Source organism: Hippoglossus stenolepis, chromosome 11 (genome assembly GCF_022539355.2).
Source record: "Hippoglossus stenolepis isolate QCI-W04-F060 chromosome 11, HSTE1.2, whole genome shotgun sequence".
In the NCBI taxonomy this organism is placed as follows: domain Eukaryota; kingdom Metazoa; phylum Chordata; class Actinopteri; order Pleuronectiformes; family Pleuronectidae; genus Hippoglossus; species Hippoglossus stenolepis.
In genome coordinates, this window is record NC_061493.1 from 16,601,397 (window position 1) to 16,623,017 (window position 21,621).

The 21,621-nt window shown below is 42.1% G+C and overlaps 1 protein-coding gene across 1 annotated transcript; it reads left to right on the forward strand.

Moving 5' to 3' along the window:
- Positions 1-1,373: 1,373 nt before the first annotated feature.
- Positions 1,374-21,375, forward strand: wnt9a (wingless-type MMTV integration site family, member 9A). Its single transcript, XM_035171065.2, has 4 exons — positions 1,374-1,525; positions 13,408-13,667; positions 13,787-14,049; positions 16,882-21,375. The coding sequence occupies exons 1-4, from the start codon at positions 1,434-1,436 to the stop codon at positions 17,458-17,460; spliced, it is 1,194 nt and encodes a 397-aa protein (XP_035026956.2). The 5' UTR covers positions 1,374-1,433; the 3' UTR covers positions 17,461-21,375.
- The last annotated feature ends 246 nt before the right edge of the window (positions 21,376-21,621 follow it).

Consider the following 21,621-nt stretch of genomic DNA (forward strand, 5'->3'; position numbering starts at 1 on the left):
TTACGCAATGGATATGCGTAGGATGAGTAAATATCTTTTCAAGAACAGACCTGCCAAAAGGTTCAGATTTCTCTGCCAGTTTGCCAATTGATTTATGTTGCTCAATATGATATTTTGCAAAGTGATTAAAGGTTTTTGTCTTCAGTTCTCATTCTTGTGGAATCGCCTCAAGTTATATTGGTGGACTAATTTTCTTTCTTCCATGTGAACTGCAGATGAACTCATCTCAGCGCATGTGGTTTGGAAGAACTCTCGCAGGAGGCAAGACCAGACTGATATTTCACTTAACAGACAATCTCTGACCAGAATCTTCGACACTGCAGCTTGTGATGTATTGTTGACAGATGAAGTCAACACAGACGCAGGTTGAACTTTATATATTTCCATTTATTGCACAAGTGGTGGAAGAATTATCCAGATACTTTATCTAAGTGAAAGTGGAGATATAAAATAACATATATTCAAATTCGTACTTACTGTAAGTAAAATGTAGGAGCAAAACTTTTTTCTACTTGTGGTATTAAAAGTACTGGTCATGCAGAAAAATGGCCCACATGAGTCCTTTATGTCATTGGCTTGTTATTACTGATGCAATCTGCACATTTTACTTTTGCAGATTGAGTTTAGTTCATTCTAAAACAATGCATCATATTCTATTAATTCATCAAAGTTTTTCTACGTGAAAATTGAACTTGGAATGTCGAAGAAATACAGTATTTCTTTGACTTACATGGAAATCCATTTTACTAACTTTATTGAGATATTAAGTACAGGACTGTCAAAAGTTAAGTTTCAAAATAAAATGTTCACCTTAGAAAAAAACAATCTCACCACAAGTGTCCAGTTCTTTTGAAGCTTTTGAGCGAATCACAAATCAATTTATGTTGTTTTTTCAGCTGAACTGTCCTCGAATGCAACACTCTGGTTCTTAAATACAACACCTTTAGAAGATGTGCAGAGTTATTATCCTCCATTACATTAACATATATACACACAAAAAGTTTCAGCCAGTTACTGAAACTTAGCTACATTCCTAAAGGGCAAACTATGTAGACTGGTGTTGCTGCATCATGCTACTTGGCCAATCAATCAAGCCGAATGAATGAAAGCTGGATTTTCTTGAAATAAACTCTATCAAACAGTAAAAGGCCTCACATTGACCTCAGTCTGGTGTCGTGCTCGAAAACACCCACATGCCAATCATATATCACAGATGATTTATATTTATCTGAAAGTGAATTGTGAATCAGTTCAGCTCTCTACCCCCTCCCCTCTCTCTCTCTCTCTCTCTCTCTCCCTCTCCCTCTCTCTCTCTGTGCTGATGGGAGGAGCAGTGCAGCGCCTCTCTCTATAAGAAGTGTTGAACATAGAGCACAGGATTTTACACAGCTACTCAGGAGAAACGAAATGATCTGCCCTGGAGCCGCAGCAAAATGCTGGATGGACACCTACTCCTGGGATGGTTATCATTCACAGTTATAGTGCATCTTCTCCACTTGCCTGGACCAGCCGCAGCATATTTCGGGTAAGGACTGACATTAAGACACAGATGATGCATGTGATTGGTTGATTGGTTCCTTGAATTACAAAGCCGGTAACAACTTTTTTCCTTTTAACTCTTTAAACGTTCCAAAATGTGATGAATCTTCTTAAATCGTCTCTTTCTTCGCGAAAGACAAGCGACGGGCATTTATTTAAGGCACGTTTTAACTTCTCTAATCCCTGCGGGTCAGTGCGGTGTCACTTGGCGGCGGTTTCGCAGCGTGCAGCGGCCTCACAGCTGGTCGCTGCAGCAGGTTGTCTGCACATGACTTGGCCTCACTGAAGCTGCTGACTGTTCCTTTTTCTGTGAAAGGCAGTGCCAGAAAGTATCTATAACTGTAGCCTATTGACACAACATATATTAAAGGTAGATGGTTCCAATTCTTTCCCCTTGACAATTGAGCCAGCGTGCACCGTGGAACAGCCCTGGCACGTTTGACTGGCAGGTAGCGGGTCGTCTGATTATTGTGCACAGAGTAAAATCCTATCCTTAAGTCGACTCTGAAAACAGCCGTGCAGAAAAAGGTGAGTGTATTTGCCCCAGACTCCACAGCTGGTAACAATAAAGCGATCTGACTGAACTGAACTGGTGGTGGCCGAAACGTCTGCTCAGCTTGCACAGAAAATTCCCCCATCCAGCATAAACATATCATACAACTCCGGCGGGGGTTTTTCTGCTGCCTCCATCAAGTTTAAAAAACACTTTGGAACACGTGTCGGGAAATTAATCTTAAGGTTTTTTTTTTTTCTTTCAGCTTTTCATGAATCATGTCATATAACATAATAGTGTTTAATTTAGAAATAGCACCGGGGTGTAGATTTCTAAAAGTAATTCCCAGGAAACGCCTTGGATTCTAGGTGTAGCCCACTATGACCTCCTCCTCTTCAGAGTGGCACTGAACTCCAGTCTGTCTGCCCACATGAGGTGCTCCCTTCAGTTTTCCTTTCTGTCTGAGAACATTCTCAGCACAGGGAGGCCAAGGTCACTCAGATGAGGTCAGATGTGAAAACAGCCATGTTTCACCTGGGGGGGGGGGGGACTGTACATTTAAAACTGTCAAAGTGGCATCTTGTACTTAACAGAAGCAGCCTCTTTCCCCAGTGCATCTGTGTTGATGGGTGTTGTTAGTGAAGCGCGAGGAGACAAATGGCTGTATGCGGAGTGATGACACTCGAGGACTTTCCAGCGGAGTCAGATTTATAGGTATGGGTGTTGTGCAGGATCCAGGAGTGTTAGGTGATCTGGGAACCTGTTGTGAACCTGTAAGAGAGCACTGTCCCCCGAGGGCCCCTTGCACCGGTGTGTCAGACCTGCCAACCTGTTGACAAGGGTCCAACTTTCTTCAGGTTATCCTCAAGAAGGTATAAAAGTAAATAAAAAAAGGGTGCTCAAAACACACAAGGACTCTAGACATCAAACTGTGTGAATAAACCAGATCATTCGTAGCTACACCCAGTTTTTCACATCTCTGGGTAAATGTTGTTCTCTTGGGTGTTGCACCAAAGTGTTGGCACTCATCTTTGGAAACTGGGTGATGCAAACATGCTGTGTGGCACCTGTAATAGCTCTGCATGCTGGAAATATCACAGCCCTTCACAGCGAAACGTCATCATCTGTAATGCTCATGCATATATGAAGTTCTTTCTCCGTCCCTGACTCTGTCTTTGGCTTCAATGCAGCTCTAAAGTTGCGTTAGAGGAACAAATGTGCCCCCACATCCTCAATCTCTGTTTCTGTCTCCCTCCCTGCTGCACTGTCAACCTTGGCAGGCAGTGTGTATTACAGTTGTTGTGCCAAATTGGCGCTCACACTGGCCTTAATGGTCCTAATGGTAATGCATATTTACTTATTCAGTTAGCACTTGTTGTCACTTCCCGCTGTCAGTCTGGTCTCTATCTGCGGGCCTGTGCAGCGCAGGGAGACATGTGGAATTACGATACTCCCGACTTGCTGTTCCGCAGAGAGGGGAATATGAATGAGTGTCAGTGAATGATTTGCAGTTGAGGAGCACGGAGCGTTTACTGAAAGAGCCTGCACAGGTGACACAGACACAAAATGCGACTGCCCTGCGGCCAACTTCCCAGAAACTCGACACCGGTGACTCTCCGGCACAGTCCTGCTCAGCTTTGACTGCGGCGCATACGAACATAAACCTGTTCAAATAAATATTCCATGAGCACAAGGCATCCTAGGGCCTCCTGGGTACTGATTTACTCAAAATAGAGGGTCAATGTTGCATACCCAATTTCCAAAGTGCGGTGGAGCGTAAGTGTAACATAAACACAATCTCTCCTGCCCATAGTCTGCGCAGGCCGAGGGTGGGGTGGGATTCCTGGCGTAGTCGAGCACTCGCTTAAATTGTCATCCTTTGCCACAAGAATGTGAGCGCTCATTTTCTCTCCCTCAGCCTGTTGTGGCAGGTGCTGGTTCTGCTAAATCCGTTATCATTAGAGTTTAAACGGGAGATGTTCGTCCAGCTTTCTTTACCTGACTTCAGGGCTGAGCCGGAGCACCTTGAGGAGATCTGGGGAAAAACTGGAAGGAGGAAGGAAATGATTTGTTTGCTCAGTTGACCCCATCAGAGCTGAGAGTGCAGTCTGACAACTCTTGTTGAAATTTTGGTTTCGGTAAAAGGCATGTCATTCTGTGGTCTAGTAAACTGAGACGAATGTTAGTCCTAACACTGAGTCAAGAGTTTTTTTTATTTTGTTAATTTGCGACATATACAGGAAGGTTGCCCACAGACACGCAACTAGAACTGACCAATCACTGAGGCACCACAGCATCCGGAGGAAGCTCATATAGAGGTTATTTTTTTATGACAAATATCCTGAAACACTGTGTGACCAGTTTGATCCTGAGTAGCTGGGGTCCTTTCAGATGCTTTTCTTGTTTTCAGCGCTCCATTAAGTGAGGCAGCGCGCCAAAAACAACAGGATAACAAATGGGATGTGTGTAAATTTACTGATGAGGGCTGATTTCTTTTTTCAGTACGCAGCTGTAAAAGGATTTTATCACTGTGCTGAATTAGTTCCTGGTGTGTATCAAACAGCAGAGTGTTTTAAAGTTTTTAAAGCAGCCTCGTTTCTTCAGCGCAGCCCTGAAATGTTACAAGTTGTTTTTTAAGCGGCTCTCTGTAAACATGTCCTTTGGTTCCCTCCTCTCGCTCTCTCCCCTCCTGTCTTCTGGTTTGCTTGCCTCATGTGCGTGCCGGCATCCCTACAGTGGTTTGTGGGGAGCTGCTGGGTGATTACCACTCATTAGGAGCAGCAGAGTTAGCGCGGACTCAGGCTGGCGTTGCCTGGCAGACAGTGGTGGCGGGCGTCTCATTACCAGGCCTTAAGGACTGATTAGCCCTGACGTGCAGCAGGGCGGGGAGCGCCATTGATAGAGGGATTTCCCAACTTCATAGGATATCCTGTGGCCCCAGCCACACCTCATAGGGTATCACTTTACCAAGAGCCCAGAAGATAGGATTCTCTCAGCAATGGTGCTGCGACCTTGCGGCGTGGTGAGATCATGCAAACCTGCAGGCTTAGATAACAGACCTATGAAAAGACGGAGCCTTGTTTTCTTTATATTTCTGTTTGATATATCCGGATTTTGAGCTAAGCCGAGCTTTGCTTTGAGTGCTGTGCTCACTGACATGTCTGGAGAGGCCTGCTGTTCCCATGGATGCCACCGGGTGGTGCAGTGTCTTCTGGGTGTGCAGGATGATCCTCAATCAGCACTTTTCAACCTTTATGTGTAACAGAAGGAGAGTGGGAAATGAAATGTGAAAACATCAAATCCAAAGGCAGCCAAGTATGCTTATTTGTGGTCAACCCACCTGACATGTACAAAGTGTGTTCGCTTACAGAGCAAAAATTCATCTCTGTGCACAGAACAGTATAAAACACTGAGTGATGCATAGTGTTACGGTTTATTTTACACATTAAATCATCAGAAACCTTTGTGATGAAGGTTAGAGTCTCTGTAGAGGGTTGTCGTGGACTCAAATTGTCTAATAAAATGATTGCACTGAATAACTGTGAAGAGTAGAGGTTTTTTAAAAATGTGTTTGGCCTGCTCACATCACAACACACTGCTTGTAGTTCTGGTCTCATCAGTTTGCCGACATTATAGATTATTTTAAAGGACAACAGACTCAGTCCCCCCAGTCAGCTGTGAACATGGTTGGTGAATAGTGAGAGATATGGGAGGGAAACTCCCATTAAAGGAAACTTGTGTTGGCCAAACTGCACGCATGATGATCTTTGCAGATGGAGCTGGAGACATGGGTAATTTGCAAAAACAGGAAAACGAATATAGACTCACGATACTTTCAGCGGTCGGACATCGATGAGATGATGCTCGTTAGCCAGACCGCCATGTCCTGTGTTTTCCATTCTTGACCACAGCCGAGTTCTCTCTGCCTGGTTTTGTTGGGACAGGAGAGACATGGTACGGGACATTTCCATATGTCGAGAAACTCAAGGAGATGTTTGCAATTGAATAAGTTCAATTTTGCAGCAGCCAACATTAAATATAGGTCTTCAGTCCCATGCACCTGTTTGCAGAGATGTTTGATTTAAAAAAGGATGAATGAAAGTTGACCATGATTGCACCTATAATACACTTAATCTTACATAAACATGATGTAATGGGAGCCTCGACTGACACACACTTAAATAAGAGGGCAACCGCTATATGGTAATCAGGTAAAGGATGTTTGATATGTGCTGATATGAATAGAACATAATGCAGAAAAAATACTTGGGGTAATATAGAAATTATGAATCTCAAACAAAGAGAAAAATATAAAATGTATCTATCTATTATCTATTACAAATTCACAGACAACCATCAACCAAATCCAGTATCAGTCACGCTCTAGGTTTGCCCTTAAAGGCCCAATTATCCATAAGCCCTGAGTAATAGTTTGAGATTGGACAGAGTCAGACTGACATGGATGTGTCTGGACATGACGTTCTCTGCTGCAATCGACCCTGGGGGAGTTTCATGTCAAAAATTAACCATTTGCATGACTTTGGTTACTGCTGCTTTAATCGTGACTTGTCAAGAGTCAAAATTCTTTCACTCTAGGCGATAAATGAGCAGCGTGTATGTGCATAGAAAGTCATGCTACTGTGAAATATGATAGGTTTTTAACTGTCATGAGCGGTTCAAAAACAGCCACTGTTTTGTTTTGGAATTTGTGGTTTGACTTTGTGTGCTTGGTTTATTTAGAGAAGTGCTTCTCCCCCCCAAGTGCTACAGGACAAACCTGGCCTTTCCAGTCTCTGAACACATGCAAATATCTGCTGTTTAGAATTGCACAAAGTTTACAGCTCACCCCCCAAACAGCCGTAGTCTGGGTCTTGTGTCAACATGTGCGAAATCGGTGAGAGTGGAGTACAGTATGTGTGCCTGAACGTGTTTGGTGCGTCGGTGCGCTGGTACAGGGCTGCTCTGTGCCATGGTGTAGGCTAGAACAGGGGAGTCATGCGGACACCGCTGCGCGCCCAATCTGTGCCAGTCACAAAGTGACTATAACTGAGCTGCTGACCTTAGAAGCCTTGAGTTCTCACATAGCAGTTAAACCTCTTACCTTGCACCACACTCACTTTCCCAAACCCAGGTCCCGTAGTCCCTGCTGCTCAGCTACCAGCGCTCGCTTTCATGGCTATGGATTAAAAAATTAGGTTGAACAGTAACTTTCTCGCCTGCTTTTGTTATGAGTCGAAAAAGCAAGAGGTTTCTCTCTGTTGAGTGAGAAAACACTGATTTATAAGAAACTGTGTCTAATGCATCATATCATTCTCAAGAGAGGACATGTCCAGGAACTTGACCCCATCAGTCAATTAGTGGGAGTAGTCTGACGCAGGCTACGTGGGTTGTAAGTGACCAGAAGGGACGGCAGATGACACAACTCTGGGTCATATCCTGTTAAGTCATACACGATAGCGGACTTTCCCCCTTCACAGTGCTTCTAAACATTGCTTGACATTCCCACTGTGCAGAAAGGCTCATTAGTCAACTAATAATGACTTACTAAGTCCCCGGGCCCGTACCACTTTGTTTTCAAAGTCGTTTTGTCATGTTACTGTACTGTGTCAGTCACAGCTTGTAGGAGTAGTCACAACACCCAGTGCTTTCAACCAGTCTCTAATCTTATCTTAGCCTCATACATAATCGTTTACTCTTTGCCCTATTTCTGGCTTTAATGAGTTGAAGAATGAACAGTGTCACTATGGAGAAAACGTCTGATTTCTGAGCAGGGTTTTTAATGTGTTCCCCTGGATAAACTTCTCGGAGGTGTGCAATAGCCTGGAGGCCTTGTGTACCAGAGAGCCGCTGGACACTGATTCATGGTTTCTTCAAATATTAAAGCTGCGGAGAACATTGTCAGCCATAGTTAGAGTGGGCCAGAGGGAAAACACCACACAGACTCGCATTCCTACAACCTCTGGCATGGCCTGGGCCGTGGTACACCAGATGGGACCATGGCAGGGTGGTCTGAAGTTCATCCAACATTTCTTAGAAAAACAAAAGACACTTCCCCCCCCTCCCCAAAAATGAGCATTTTAAGTGCTGTGAAGGCAGGACGAAAAGATTGAAGGAGAGAACAGGAGAGTTTGATTTCCTACAAAAACTCCACGTTTCACCTAATGCATAATACTACGATGTTTTCCACTAAACCTTCAGGTGAGCACAGTAGTTTGTCTTCTTGTCAGTGGAACTGTTCCAGGACACATGCTCATGTCCGTCACTGTCTCGTGTAGGTTACATTCACAGAGCGGTGGTTTTGTCTAGAGGAGCCTTTGTTTTGAGCCAACAGCTGGGTGGAATGATTGGCATTCGTTTAGAGTAATTGACCAGTGGGAATAGGGGCTGTTCGGAGAAGAAGAGGAGGAGGGGGAAAAGAAGGAGAGAGAGAGGGAGGAGGAGGAGGGGGGGTGGTGGTTGCGATCTAGGAGACACCAGACCACACAACCTGCAAGTTCAGGCTCATGGAGAAACTGTGGCTTTTGTTGCTCTTTCTGCTCGGGCGCGTTCAGCCACGACTGACTCTCGTAGGTGTTGACTTAAGGTTGTAAGTGCTCATATGCACATGCATGCACCCTCACACAGACACACACATGCACATGCACACATGTGTATACGGTAACTGCATACACAAACGTAGCCAGCACCTGTTAAGTCTGGTGGGGTGGAAATGATAAACAGACACTGGCTGAAAAACATGAAAACATTTGCTGCTTTGCTGTGTTCATGACTTTCTGCCTGTTTGAAAACGAACGAGTCCAAGAGGTAATGTCGGCTTTGGCTACACATTGTAGTATTATACCATAAAATTATATTTTAACGACTGGAACATCAAAAAGAGATTTTGCCTTGGAAACGTCAAATTATTGATTTTGATATCATATTGGACTTTTTGCTTTCTTGTATGAATAGTTGAAAATCAAAACCACCAACATATCATCCATTATCATTATTTCAGGGTCAGGTCACGTTTACAGTTTTCTAGAGTCCAAGTTGACAGTTTCAGCCTCCCAAAGAAAAACCCTAACTCCAACCCTAACCCCAACCTGCAGAAAAAACTATTTTACAAAGATATAAAACACAAGCACAAGTACTTATTTCTTTGTTGGTAAGGTTTAGTGCTTGGAGAACTTATAAATATATGACTGTGAGTGTATGAATATCAACACTCACAGTCATATATAAGAACAACATCTAGGCCAAGAAAGTTAAAGCAAGAGCGATCATGTGTTTTTTCGACTGTTATTTCACTTCTTTAACTCTTTGCACAGAAATCAGTGGCGAACAATGAGATTTGGCAGCTAAGTGTAACTTCCAGGACAGTAATGTAAAGCCAGAGAAGGACTGATGACGGCCAAGTTAAGTGCTAGTCAATGATTCTCTTGAGAGACTGACCCCATGGCCCTGCTATGTGAAATGAGGCATTTTCACTCAACCTGCCGCATTGGAAAATGTATATAAAGTAAATATCGCAGGTGATGGGAGGTGCTGACAGGTCGAGAGAAAGGACTAAACAAACGTCGGCGTTACTAAGTGAAAGACAGTGGAGGAGGCGCAGCATGCAAGTGGGTTAGTGATATCTGCGAGAGCATGTGTGTGGAGGCAAGTGTGTGAATGGAAGGCAAAGCTGAGCAAACATCAGCAAGAATCCCACCTCACGTAGGATAATAAGGAGTTTTTATATGTTGGTGCTGGTGTCCACGTGTAACTGGGGTTGCTGTGCCAACACCTCAAACAAAAACACCCACAGAAAATGGTCCATGATATGAAAACACAAAGTTACATGGTTTTACTTTCTAATTCTGCGTGGTCGAGATACTGCGGAGATACTCTGTGCTTCAGTTTATTGTTGTAACAAGTGGTTATTTTATAGTTTATATAATTTCTTAATGCTTTATAGATCAGTTAGGAGTTGCCAGGTTGAGGAAATCCCTTTGGATTGTGTTTATTCTTTGTATATATCAAGGTGTTCTTAATGTTGAAGCTGTTTGTGTAATAATGGAGGAGTCAACTGACAGACAATTCATCAAAGTGGCAAGCCCAATGTTTTTCTGATTAATAACTTATAACTGATCCAACAAATCCTTTAGTCACGGATTATATTTCCTTGTAACATGTTTTTCCTTGTTAGAAAGTGGGGCTTCGCATTTTTAAAAATCATTGCGCATCACTGGTTTGTCAGAAATGACATTTGGCCATTTTTTCCATTTTACCACATAAAAGCGTTTATGTTCAAACACAATAATAATAACTTCCATTTGACCAAAGATTTCAAGTTCAGATTTGCGATGATTTTTCAGATTCAACCACTGCTGTGTTTTTCAGCTCTGTTTTCCTCTAAGTGAAGTTGAATGAGTTCATTGTTCTGCAAACAGCACAGTGATATTTTTTTGTTTTTTTTCGCGGATCACCATAATGGAATGTGTGACCCTCTGTGACAACAGGGCTCACAGTCGTACATCCACTGAAAATAGTATCTTTAATCGTCTGCAGATTTGAATTAAAGAGGCAGGATTTACATCCAAACCTACACTTAGTGGAGAGAAGAGAAGAAATACCATCACACTGTGTATCTGTGATAGTTTGTGACTGGCTCTGCCACAACAGTGGAAACATGAACGAGAGCAAATAGTGTCTCCTCAGAAGGCGTGAAGAAGTGTTTCTCCGCTCTCAAATCTCTCCCCCTCCACACTTGGCCCTCGGGCTTTCGGTGTAACCAGCCAGAAATATGCCTTTGTGCAAAAAAAAAGCTGCATAGACAGTAGCAGAGAGATCAGTGTCGTGTCATCTTTGGCCTCGCTCCAGCTCCGCTCAGACCATCTTTTTGTCTCCGACAGGCAGACGTCACACACACAGTTGAGGCCTGTCACTCTAACCTGCCTTTGTTTTGGCAGGCATGTGGGCTTTTAGCAGATTTGACGCTGATACGTGCCACTAACCATGTCTGACTGAGGACTGTGTGCGTCATGTTGGTGGTGTTGAGTGAAAACACATATTAGATTAATATTTGTAGATCTACAGATGCCCACATTAGTGAACTGTTTCCTGGTTTGGTGCAGATTTGAAAAGTACCTTGAATTTTTCTTGGAGTCTGTTGTTTCAAATGGATTTTAGGCGGGTTCTCCACGCGGCGCCATTATTCATTCCCCCGGTTGCTTGCTTACCATAGAAATGTTGTGGAACGACTGTCAGTCATATGTAACCTACTGGGTCAGCTGGAATTGTTTGCTTTGGCACTTTGCACGCGTTTCCTTGGCGTTGTTAGCACAGCGGGTTTTAACAAAGCATGAAACAATTAAATGGAAAATTATTCAGAGGGAGACATTTTGCATTGTGTATGCGTTGCTCTCTACACCTCAAACCATACATTTTATTTTTTTTAAGTGTTTTGGGAGAACAATCTCCGTCAAGACACGGCTTGCCAGGTTTCCATTTGGAAATTCATAGCTGTCAGATGAGTTAAAGAAAGGCAAACACGCTTTGTAAAGAGGAAACCATTTGACCCAATCTGAAAGCAAATCCCGACGCCTCCTCTTTGATTCGAGCGCTCAGATTCTCGAACCGGGCGGCGAGCGCACTGCAAAGACAATATTGCGTCGCATATGTGAACTATTAGGTCCATTGGTATGAAACTGAAGACTCAAAGGGAAACATTTCAGTCAGTTATTGGACTTAATAAAACAAATCTCTTGTTGGAGAACTCCCGCGACCTTCTGCGAGCGGCTGAAGTGAACGTGAGTGGTGACAGAATCTCCTGCGAAAAAGCAGTCATGAAGTAATGTAATGTAAGTAAAGTAGATCACCGATCAACACTTCTGGTGCATTTACTAAACCGGTGTGGGAATTCAGCAGCTGCTCCACACCTTTACAAAAATACCATGGAATCACTTCCATGGTAGAGTACGAGCCAGGTTTGCTGTCACAGTTGTGTTTTTTATTTAGTTGGCTATATAAACACTTCTCACACTCATGAAGGGATGGACCGCAGTCCCATGTTAATGAATTTTTTATATTATAATACACAGGACTTTTTGTATTCATTTCAAATAGTTAACATAAGACGTATGCAAACTCGAAATGTTTCTGAAGTATTTTCATGTTCTGTATTAGTGAGACATTAGTGAGGCTTTGATCCAGGTTTGAACCTTTGTTTTACAAGGATGAAAATCACTACAACCCAGGACAGATGTAAAAGGTCAACATGCTGCATTTCATCCATGTGGCATTAAGCCAGGAGTCAATCCGTGCACCAAAGTGTCCTTTAAATGTCCAGAGTCCGTCTGCAGAGACACGTTGGCCCGAGGACTTTTGTGACTTCTGTAAATCCATTTATTCTTCAGTTTCACTTTAAGGGTGTAAAGGAGGCCAGAAATTACACATAATGAACAACTACGGTGCCAATCCTGTCAGTTGGTGCGACCAAAATGGTCACAGGCTGACAGTCGTGTCCCCTGTGTGTGTTTATGAAAGTAATGCTCTGTTTTCCCCATCACGACCTCAGAACACTGGTCGTCTATTTTGCCAGCAAAGTGGCAGTTCCCGCTTTGTGTGTTATATGTGCTTCCCTTAAATAAACTGACGAAAGGAGCGCACGTCCACCACATGTTCTCTATACCATGTTTAGAAGTGAAGCTTCTGCTTGTTATATTTCAAATGGATTCCAGCTTTAAGATCCTGAATACTGGACTTTTGTTATGGGGATTCTATAATGAGCGTGTAAATCCCGCTGTGTGATCCATGTTTAAATCTACACAACTGAGTGACATTCCCCCCCACGGGATATGATGTAAATATTAAACCAAGTATCCGGTGGCTACTGTTTCACATGCACGTGGTGTGACTGTCACGTTCACTGCATGCCATTGTTTGAAATATGCCCCCATACCAGCAGAAAGCGGTATTAGTCATAATATACAAATCATAATCTTCACAACAGTGTGGGCAGTGAGCCGCTGGTTCTGTGACTTGATCCAGAGACAAAACAGTGTCGGTAATATCATGGAAAGAAAGAACTCTTCCCCCTCTGCAGAGAATTTGCTCTATACACAGACACACCTGTGCTGGTGGTTGATCTCAATCTCAAATGTTGAATTCCCCTGAACATTAACCACTGAACAGCTGAATTCATTCGAACATTAACCAAACTTTGGAGCATTAATGCCCCAGCTGTGCCTCCTGAGCTGTTTATGTAGTATATCTTTGCAACGCTTTGTAAGTTGTTTATCCAGGAAGCTCAGCATCCTGAACTTTATTAGATACTTTATCAAGATGGATCCACTCCCTCCCTGTGGGCTGTTTGAACTGACCGGACTCTGTCTGTGTTCTCTTTCCTCCAGGTTGACAGGTAATGAACCATTGTCTATCCTGCCACTGAACTCTCTACCAGAGGAGAGCATGGGCAGGGCCCACTACAAGCTGTGCGACCGGCTCAAACTGGAAAAGAAGCAGCGCAGGATGTGCAGACGAGACCCGGGCGTGGCGGAGACCTTGAGAGAGGCCATCACCATGAGCGCCCTAGAATGCCAGTATCAATTCCGCTTTGAGAGGTGGAACTGCACCTTAGAGGGGCGCCACCGTGCCAATATACTAAAGAGAGGTATGGGCAGATGAAAATGTAATTTCAGAGTTAATGCATCAACGTCACTCCAAACGTAAAGCTCATACTTCTTCCTAATTTCTCCTTTGTCTCTCTCTGCTCTCTAACCCTAACCCTAGGATTTAAAGAGACAGGCTTCCTGTATGCTATCTCCTCAGCGGGTCTAACCCATGCGATGGCCAAAGCTTGCAGCGCAGGACGCATGGAGCGCTGCACGTGTGATGAGGCCCCGGACTTGGAAAACCGCAAGGCATGGCAGTGGGGGGGCTGCGGAGACAACCTTAAATACGCCAACAAGTTTGTCAAGGACTTCCTTGGCAAACGCTCCAATAAGGACCTGCGTGCACGCGTGGACATGCATAACACAAATGTGGGCATGAAGGTAAGGTTGATTTTATTTAATATTAAGCCAAAGCATTTTTAAACAAACACATGAACGTGATTTAACTGAAACTAACCACAGCCTTTTCTTTAACTTTATAGTTCTAGATTCATAACTGTGGTTTTAAAGTAAAAGAGGCGGAAGAGGAAAGAATAGACAAAAAGGCAAACAAACCTTCTTGGATGTTGGGTGGTTTTTACGGGAAAGCAGGTGGTGTGGAGCTGGGAGGGGGAGTGGAATTTGGCACCATCCACTGATTGGATGCATTAGGGAGACGGAAGGTATTTTCTTTTGTTACAGTGCACAGATACAGGGTTTTGGCTTTGTGGCACATGTGTTGTTGGCAATGGTGTGTGCTACCTTCCTAGTACTCAATCACAGACAAAGTTAAAGACTTGCTGATGACCTCAGAGTACTTTGTTGCTAAAGAGATTTCTGTTTGGATTTGAGAGAAGCTAAAACTAAAGTGAATATTGGACTTGCACTCATAGGAACCGATGGCTTGATCTATACCAGGGACAGAAAGTCAGAATATCTCTTGATTATGTCCATTGCTGCTTCAATCTGTCTCTTATGAAGTCCACCAACTTACGGACGTGAATAAATAAATAACAAATTGTTGGTGCACCCCTTTGATATTTCTATAAATGCTCCATTCACCCCTTCATTGATTGTCATAGCTCGTCTGTAACTTTGACTGCATGAGTATTTCTTCCTCTTCTTTTAAACTATTACTTAATTTAAGTGGGGCAGACAAATATTATCAGTGATGTTTTAGAGAGTCCTAGAGAAAGAAAAATTATTACTCAATAATTATTACCAATACTTCATATTATCACTGTAGTATTATATTTACCCCGACCGTCACCTTATTCTGCCTTTGAGTAATAGTTTTCACAAGTGAAACCAACCATGCACACCCGAGTCTAACCAGGACACACTAATAAAGAAACCAATTCAAACAGGGCCAGAGGTCACTTAGAGTCACAGACAATATTTGAACAGAAATGTCGTTCACATGAATCGGCTGCACTGTGGGAAAACTGCGATAATACAATACTGTCTGCACACTGTGCAATTATGTGGACAAACAGCAGCATGAAGTGCCAATTCATTGTGAGCCCTGTCCCGGATATAAAGTGCTACCGTATCTGTGATTCTGCTTTTGTAGTGCTGGACTTTAAACATCACAGTGCTATTAAATGTCCGCTGTCCAAGACAAAACACTGTCCAAGAACGTAGTCAGTCGAAAGACCGCAGAAGAATTTAAAATGCCCACAGCAGAACAATTCTGATAGAATTACACAATTGGCATCTCAGGAGAGTGAAACTCCTGAAGAAATACTATTCAGTTCTGAATCATCGTCATTAAAGCTGTGGAAAAAAGAAACAGATTAAAGTTAATTGCTAGTGTAAATTTGACAAAATGTAAAAGTGTTCATTTGTCAATATTTGGTTTTGTCTTTCTGATTAGATAGGCACCTACTCTAGCCTGTGCTCTGGCACAATTCAGCCATTGTTTGTGGTGAGCAAATATGTTTTTTTTTTCATCTTGCAAGTAAAATAAAAAAGAGGGAATGGTCTTAATCCGTCAAGCCAAAACAAACGAAAGGTCTGGAAGCTTTTACTTTTACTCGGCTTTTCTCAGAGTGTAGCCATTTTCATGTTGGCTTTCAATGTGAATTATAGCAGAGGCACACTTCCCAAATGTTAGCAGACACAAAACTCTCCCTAAAGAGCAATGCAGGCTCTTCCTTTTTGACTTGGCTCTCCAAAATCCAATCTATCTGGAGAGTTCTATTTCTGATATAAGACATTTTTAGGGTTAGGGCTAATTTTTGTGGTGATTTACAAATGAAGTGAGGTGTACCACATTCATTTAGGATGATTTCCCACATGGAGGACAAAACTGGAATGTGCTGGGCTCTGCATCCCCAATATTTAAAAAGCTGACCTACCCAATTTTCTTAACCTGCTGGAGTGATGAATATGCACGGTGTAAGAAAAGAACTGTCGGTGCTATCCAAGTCCCTTCAAAGACAATATGTTATTGAGATTGATTTTTTTGAACGCCCTCTGCTTTTCACATTGTGGTTGATGCTTTAGTGAAACTTAAGAGGTCAAGAAGCTTTAAAAAAACGTGTAGTGGTCTTTTTACGCTGATAATCTTCATGTTTCGTTTGCAATTATATATGATTTTCAATAAGAGAAGACTTTCTTTGCTATTATTTTCTCGTTCAGAATGTTGGCACGGCTTATTCTCTGTTATTATGTAAATACCAGACTAAGAAAATGGGTTGATCAACTTACCCTAACCTTAACTGCTAATCCCTAACCCTGGGTTTAGAAAACAAATGAACAGTCAAAGCACAAGAACAGTGCCCAGCACTTGGCTGCCTGAATGTTTCGTCTATATGTGGTTGCTTTCAAGCTATTTCCTCCCCTCACTTATCATAATAACAGTAATTGAGTTTAATCAAAATGACATCCATGGTTCATCATAACACAATCATTCCTCCCACCAGCTATTATTCACTGACTTTTATATATGAAGCCTCAGACAAAGTGTTGTATTGTTCTCTTTTAGTTCAAAAGCAATAAGCTTTAGGGCCTAAGATTCTCCCCTTTTATTATGATATTAAAAATGACATTATATCTATTTTCTTCCTCAACTAGTGCTTTATACCCCTTATGATCTACTTATGAGCATATTTGGGTAATTTGGCTCTTTGAACTGCTGCTTACTAAACAAAAGCTCATTAAACTATAGCTTTCATTATATACCTTCAGTGATTCTTTGCGTTTAATGTCATTGCTTTGCCTCTGAACCAGGTAATCAAGGCTGGAGTGGAGACCACCTGCAAATGCCACGGCGTCTCTGGCTCCTGCACCGTCCAGACCTGCTGGCGACAGCTCCTGCCCTTCCACGAGATCGGCAAGCAGCTGAAGCAGCGCTACGAGACGTCTGTCAAAGTTGGCAGCTCCACCAACGAGGCCACAGGGGAGGGAGAGATCTCCACAGGACGGAGCCAGCAGCAGCAGCAGCAGCAACAGCAGCAGCAACAACAGCAGCAGCAGCAGCAGCCACAGCAGCAGCAGCAGCAGCAGCCACAGCAGCAGCCGCAGCAGCCCCTGCCCCTGCCTGGCCTAAACGATCAGATCCCTCGCACTATGGACCTGCTCCACATCGAGGACTCGCCCAGTTTCTGTAGACCCAGCAAGTACTCGTCGGGTACAGCAGCCCGCAAGTGCTACAAGGATAAGAACTGCGAAGCAATCTGCTGCGGGCGAGGCCACAACACTCAAAGTAGGGAGGTGACCAGGCCCTGCCAGTGCCAGGTGCGCTGGTGCTGCTACGTCGAATGCAAGCAGTGCACACAGAGAGAAGAAGTGTATACCTGCAAAGGGTAAACCAGTAGCCTGTCAGTCCCAGTGGAGCAAGTCAGAGATGGTCACATTGAAGAGGAGTGTTTGTTTTGTTCTCAAACAAGGTTTTGCTTCCACTGTCAGAACAGTGTCCGAACAAACAAATAGGAGCGAGCCGATGGAGAAGCAATAAGCACTTTGAGGGATTTCTGTGGGTTGGGGTTCAGAGGTCCTGTGTCCCCTGTGTCTGGGGTTTGCAAAATTAAAAACCTCCTCAGACAACTGGGTCAACATCTCAAGCTTTTTGTCACGGTGTTGCCTTGAAGAGATATAGCTTTTATTTTCCTAATAAAAAAAATCCATTGCAATTTCACTCGAGAAAACAGACTGAAAAAATACAAAGTAGCAATCCAGTTCAAGGACAGTAACACCAACAGACTTATTCCTGGGGCCCAGTCCCAAGAAGAATGGTGTGTATGTGTGTCTGTGTGTTTGTCAATTTTTACATTTGTGTGTATGTGAGCATGTGATAGATAACAAAAGGGGTGGGGGGTTGGAATGACGACTTTTATGGCAATGAAAACCATATTCAGAGACTGCGAAAAGAAGACAGGGTGTAAGATGTACTCTACACGCACATATCTACACTAACACATATTTTGTGTTTGCATATGTATGTACATAAATTCAGTTTTATTATACAAGCCACTTATCTAACTATGTTAAAACAAACCACTAACCACACAAATGTATGTTGTTTGTGTGCTTTCACTCGTTTTTATTTTCTTGATTCATGTTGACAAGGCCCTTTGGAAAGCAGCACACCTCTGTTTTCTTGCTGTGGATAATTTATAGATCCTTTGGGACTACTCCTTCACAGGGAGAATAAGAAAAATCTATTTTTTTGTAAAATAATATGAAGTTGTTAGTAAATTCATTAAAAGAAAAAAACTAAACCAGCCAGTTTAGGCTAATCTTGGCCTTGAGCAAACCAGTGTCCAGGGAATTACTTAAACCACTATGACTATTTGGATAAAATAGAGAGAAATAGTGCAAATACGAACAATTTCCAAGTTGGAGATGACAATGGCCTTCTTATTATAGCCAACACCATTGCAGCAGGTGATCACTTGACCAGCGAGCGGTCCATGTGTGACTTAGATCAAAAGTTGTGGAGCTCTGCAGAGCTTAAATCTACTTAAAAGGACTTTTTTTTTTTTGTGTTAAACTTTGAATACTTTGAAGTTGTAAAGAAAACTGTGGAAAACTGGAGGAATGTAGCCCCCCTCCCATTTCACATCCTTCTTTCTTCTTTAGCTGCCACAGATTGATTGAGCCATATTCAACATGTAGATGTGTCGTATGTACAGCAGGACCTGCTCGGGCCAGTCCAAACAGTATGGGGCAAATGCAGAATTGCTCAACACAATACTGAACCATGTCGTGCAACTACAGAGACATTTCAAAGTTGATATGTTGGCAAACAAACTTGTGTCTTTCTTACTATGTTAGATGATTGATACCACTTTCATGTCTGCTTGGTGAATATAAAGCTATAGGTAGCAGCCAGTTAGCTTAGTTTAACATTAAGGAACATAGAAAAAACAACCCATACACATGAAAAGACATATGGCTGTTGCAAACGATGTAATTCTCACCGCCCACATACTTCCATGCGTCCTATACATTGGCATGGTTATTTAGCAATACATCCACTAGAGGGCAATGCAGAGTCGAGTTTAGCACAACAACAACAAGCATGTCGCAGGTGGAGGAGGTTGTGATAATATACATTTATACTGTTCTTCCCTCTGCATACGCCATAGTTTCGTACCAACTCGCAAATTCCCTTCTAAAAAAGTTCTGCCATTGTGAAAATGTCTTTCTGTGTAATGCTCATCTTGTTTAAACTATTGGCTGCAGAAGCCTTTGTCTGTACTCATATATGAATCTACATTGAGCATAACTGAGCCTTATAAGGCAATGTCCTGTAAAACTACAACGTATTACTTAAGTTTAGTTTATTTACAATTTAAACAAATGTGTGAGCTCTACAAGATGTTTCCCGCCATTTCCACTCTTTATGCTAGGCTAAGCTAACTGGCTGCTAGCTGTATTTTCATAATAACCTGACGAATGCAATAGTGGCACTTCTTTTTCATATAAATCTTAGGAACAAAGGAAATAGGATTATTTCCCCCAAAGTTTCCAAGAATTACAAAGACATTACCATCAAGTCGAAGGTTTAATTTTTACCAGAAAGGCCTCTGTACTCACAAATGCTGACAATGTTTCATTATTTTCTCAGAAAATGATGTTATATGCTATAAGATATAGGACCTTAGATGCCTTGTTTTCAATGGGTGTGAATTAACTACTGAGTGAGGGACCCAGCTTTGTATTATAGCGCCATTCACGCACTGAAGCCCTTTTAAAGTATTTAAAGGTCTGTATTTATAGATACAGTGCAGTGCAGAATTGTTTTTTGGAAATTGTAAATAAAAAAAGTTTTTTTCTCCTGTGGTATAGAGACAAAAGTGAGGCACATGTTCATCTCTCACAAGCAATTGAAACAGAAATTGAGAAACTTCAGGGCAAGGCTCTGTGACAAGAAGTTTACAGATTGTACAGCAATCTAGCATCATGCCAAACATCCTTAAAAATGACTAAACAGATGGTTTAGTGTTTAAAGATGATTATCACGATATCTGAAATCAAACCATCATCCCCTACGGCAAAATAATGCTTCAGGAAACAAGCCTCGCTTGGCTTATTTGTCCTGAAGAGGTGAATTCCAAGCATTTTGATATGAGGAGGCATGCCAAATAAAGACTGGTCAAAACATATACATAGAACTTTGCACGCTAAATGGAAACCATAATAGCTATGCTGAGGCTCGAAGCATAAATGCCTGCTTCCCACAGCTTCTGGTGTGTGCACTCTCCACATGCACGCACACACACACACACACACACACACACACACACACACACACACACACACACACACACACAGACTCCTCACTCTACTATTGAATGGATTCAAAACAGGCATGACAGGAATACCAATTGCACACTGAGTGCATTTTTGTTTGTTTATAGATTGTACATAGGACAAATTTCTCCTGGGGAGCATGATGCAGCAGCCAGTTGGTTTTTAGTCGTCACAGTCGTCCATATTCTCAAATCCAAAACTCTGCACTGTTTAGTCGTCAGTGGATCATGTACAAAATTCTATTTTGTAGAGAAAAAAAAAAAAGATAAATTATTTTTAAATATATTATGAGCATGTGTTTAGTGTAAATAACGTCAAAGTCTAAATTGATTTTATATCCTGTATTTTTTACTCTGTTTTCCTTTTGGGTGTTTGTTCTTTTTGGGGTGGAGGCTTCAAGAAGCAGTGTAACTTTGAACATATTTCCTTTCATATCTCAACGTTTGCTGTTATCTAAGCACTAACAAATCCTGACAAATTCACAATCAACTCCCCTCAAGTTTTCTTTCATTCACACAATCATGAGACATTACTGTAAGTATTCAAACTAATTCACACTCACCAACAATATTTTATTTTGTGAGAAGACTGGCTCTGTAATGTTGGCCATGTCATATAGCATCACCTGATCATGTTGACGATCACATCAGTGTGGACTGGTTTATACTCACCTTTGGATCCCTTTACGTGTACATGTACTTTTTGTTAGGATTTGTGCTGTGCTGGTAAAGGAAAGATACAAACACAGGTATCACCCTTCGTGGTGATACTACACCAACAAAGCTTTGTCCATGTTCACTTATTCATGTCTTATGGGAACCCTAAATTATTTTCCTCTACCTCATGTGTATAGCTTGTAGGTATAAACAGATCACAAATGACTGGTAAGAATGTATTTAAGTTATTTAACATCTTTGTATAACAAAGGCGAAAAATCTCTGAAATAATAAATGAATTTTTAAATTATTTGATGTGTGGTTTCATTCTTCAGTGGCGCAATGGTCTTTCGTTAGCCTATAACGTTTTTAATGAGACTTGTGTATTGCTTGAATAATTATCGAGTTATTATAGTTGAAAGTCAATTGAATAAACGTTCACTGCGTTCTGCTTCTAGGTTTCTTGGCAAGGTGATTACTAGAGGGTTTTAAATATATGTAGGAATATGATTATTCAAAACATAATCAGCCGATGCATACTTTAAGATCATGCATA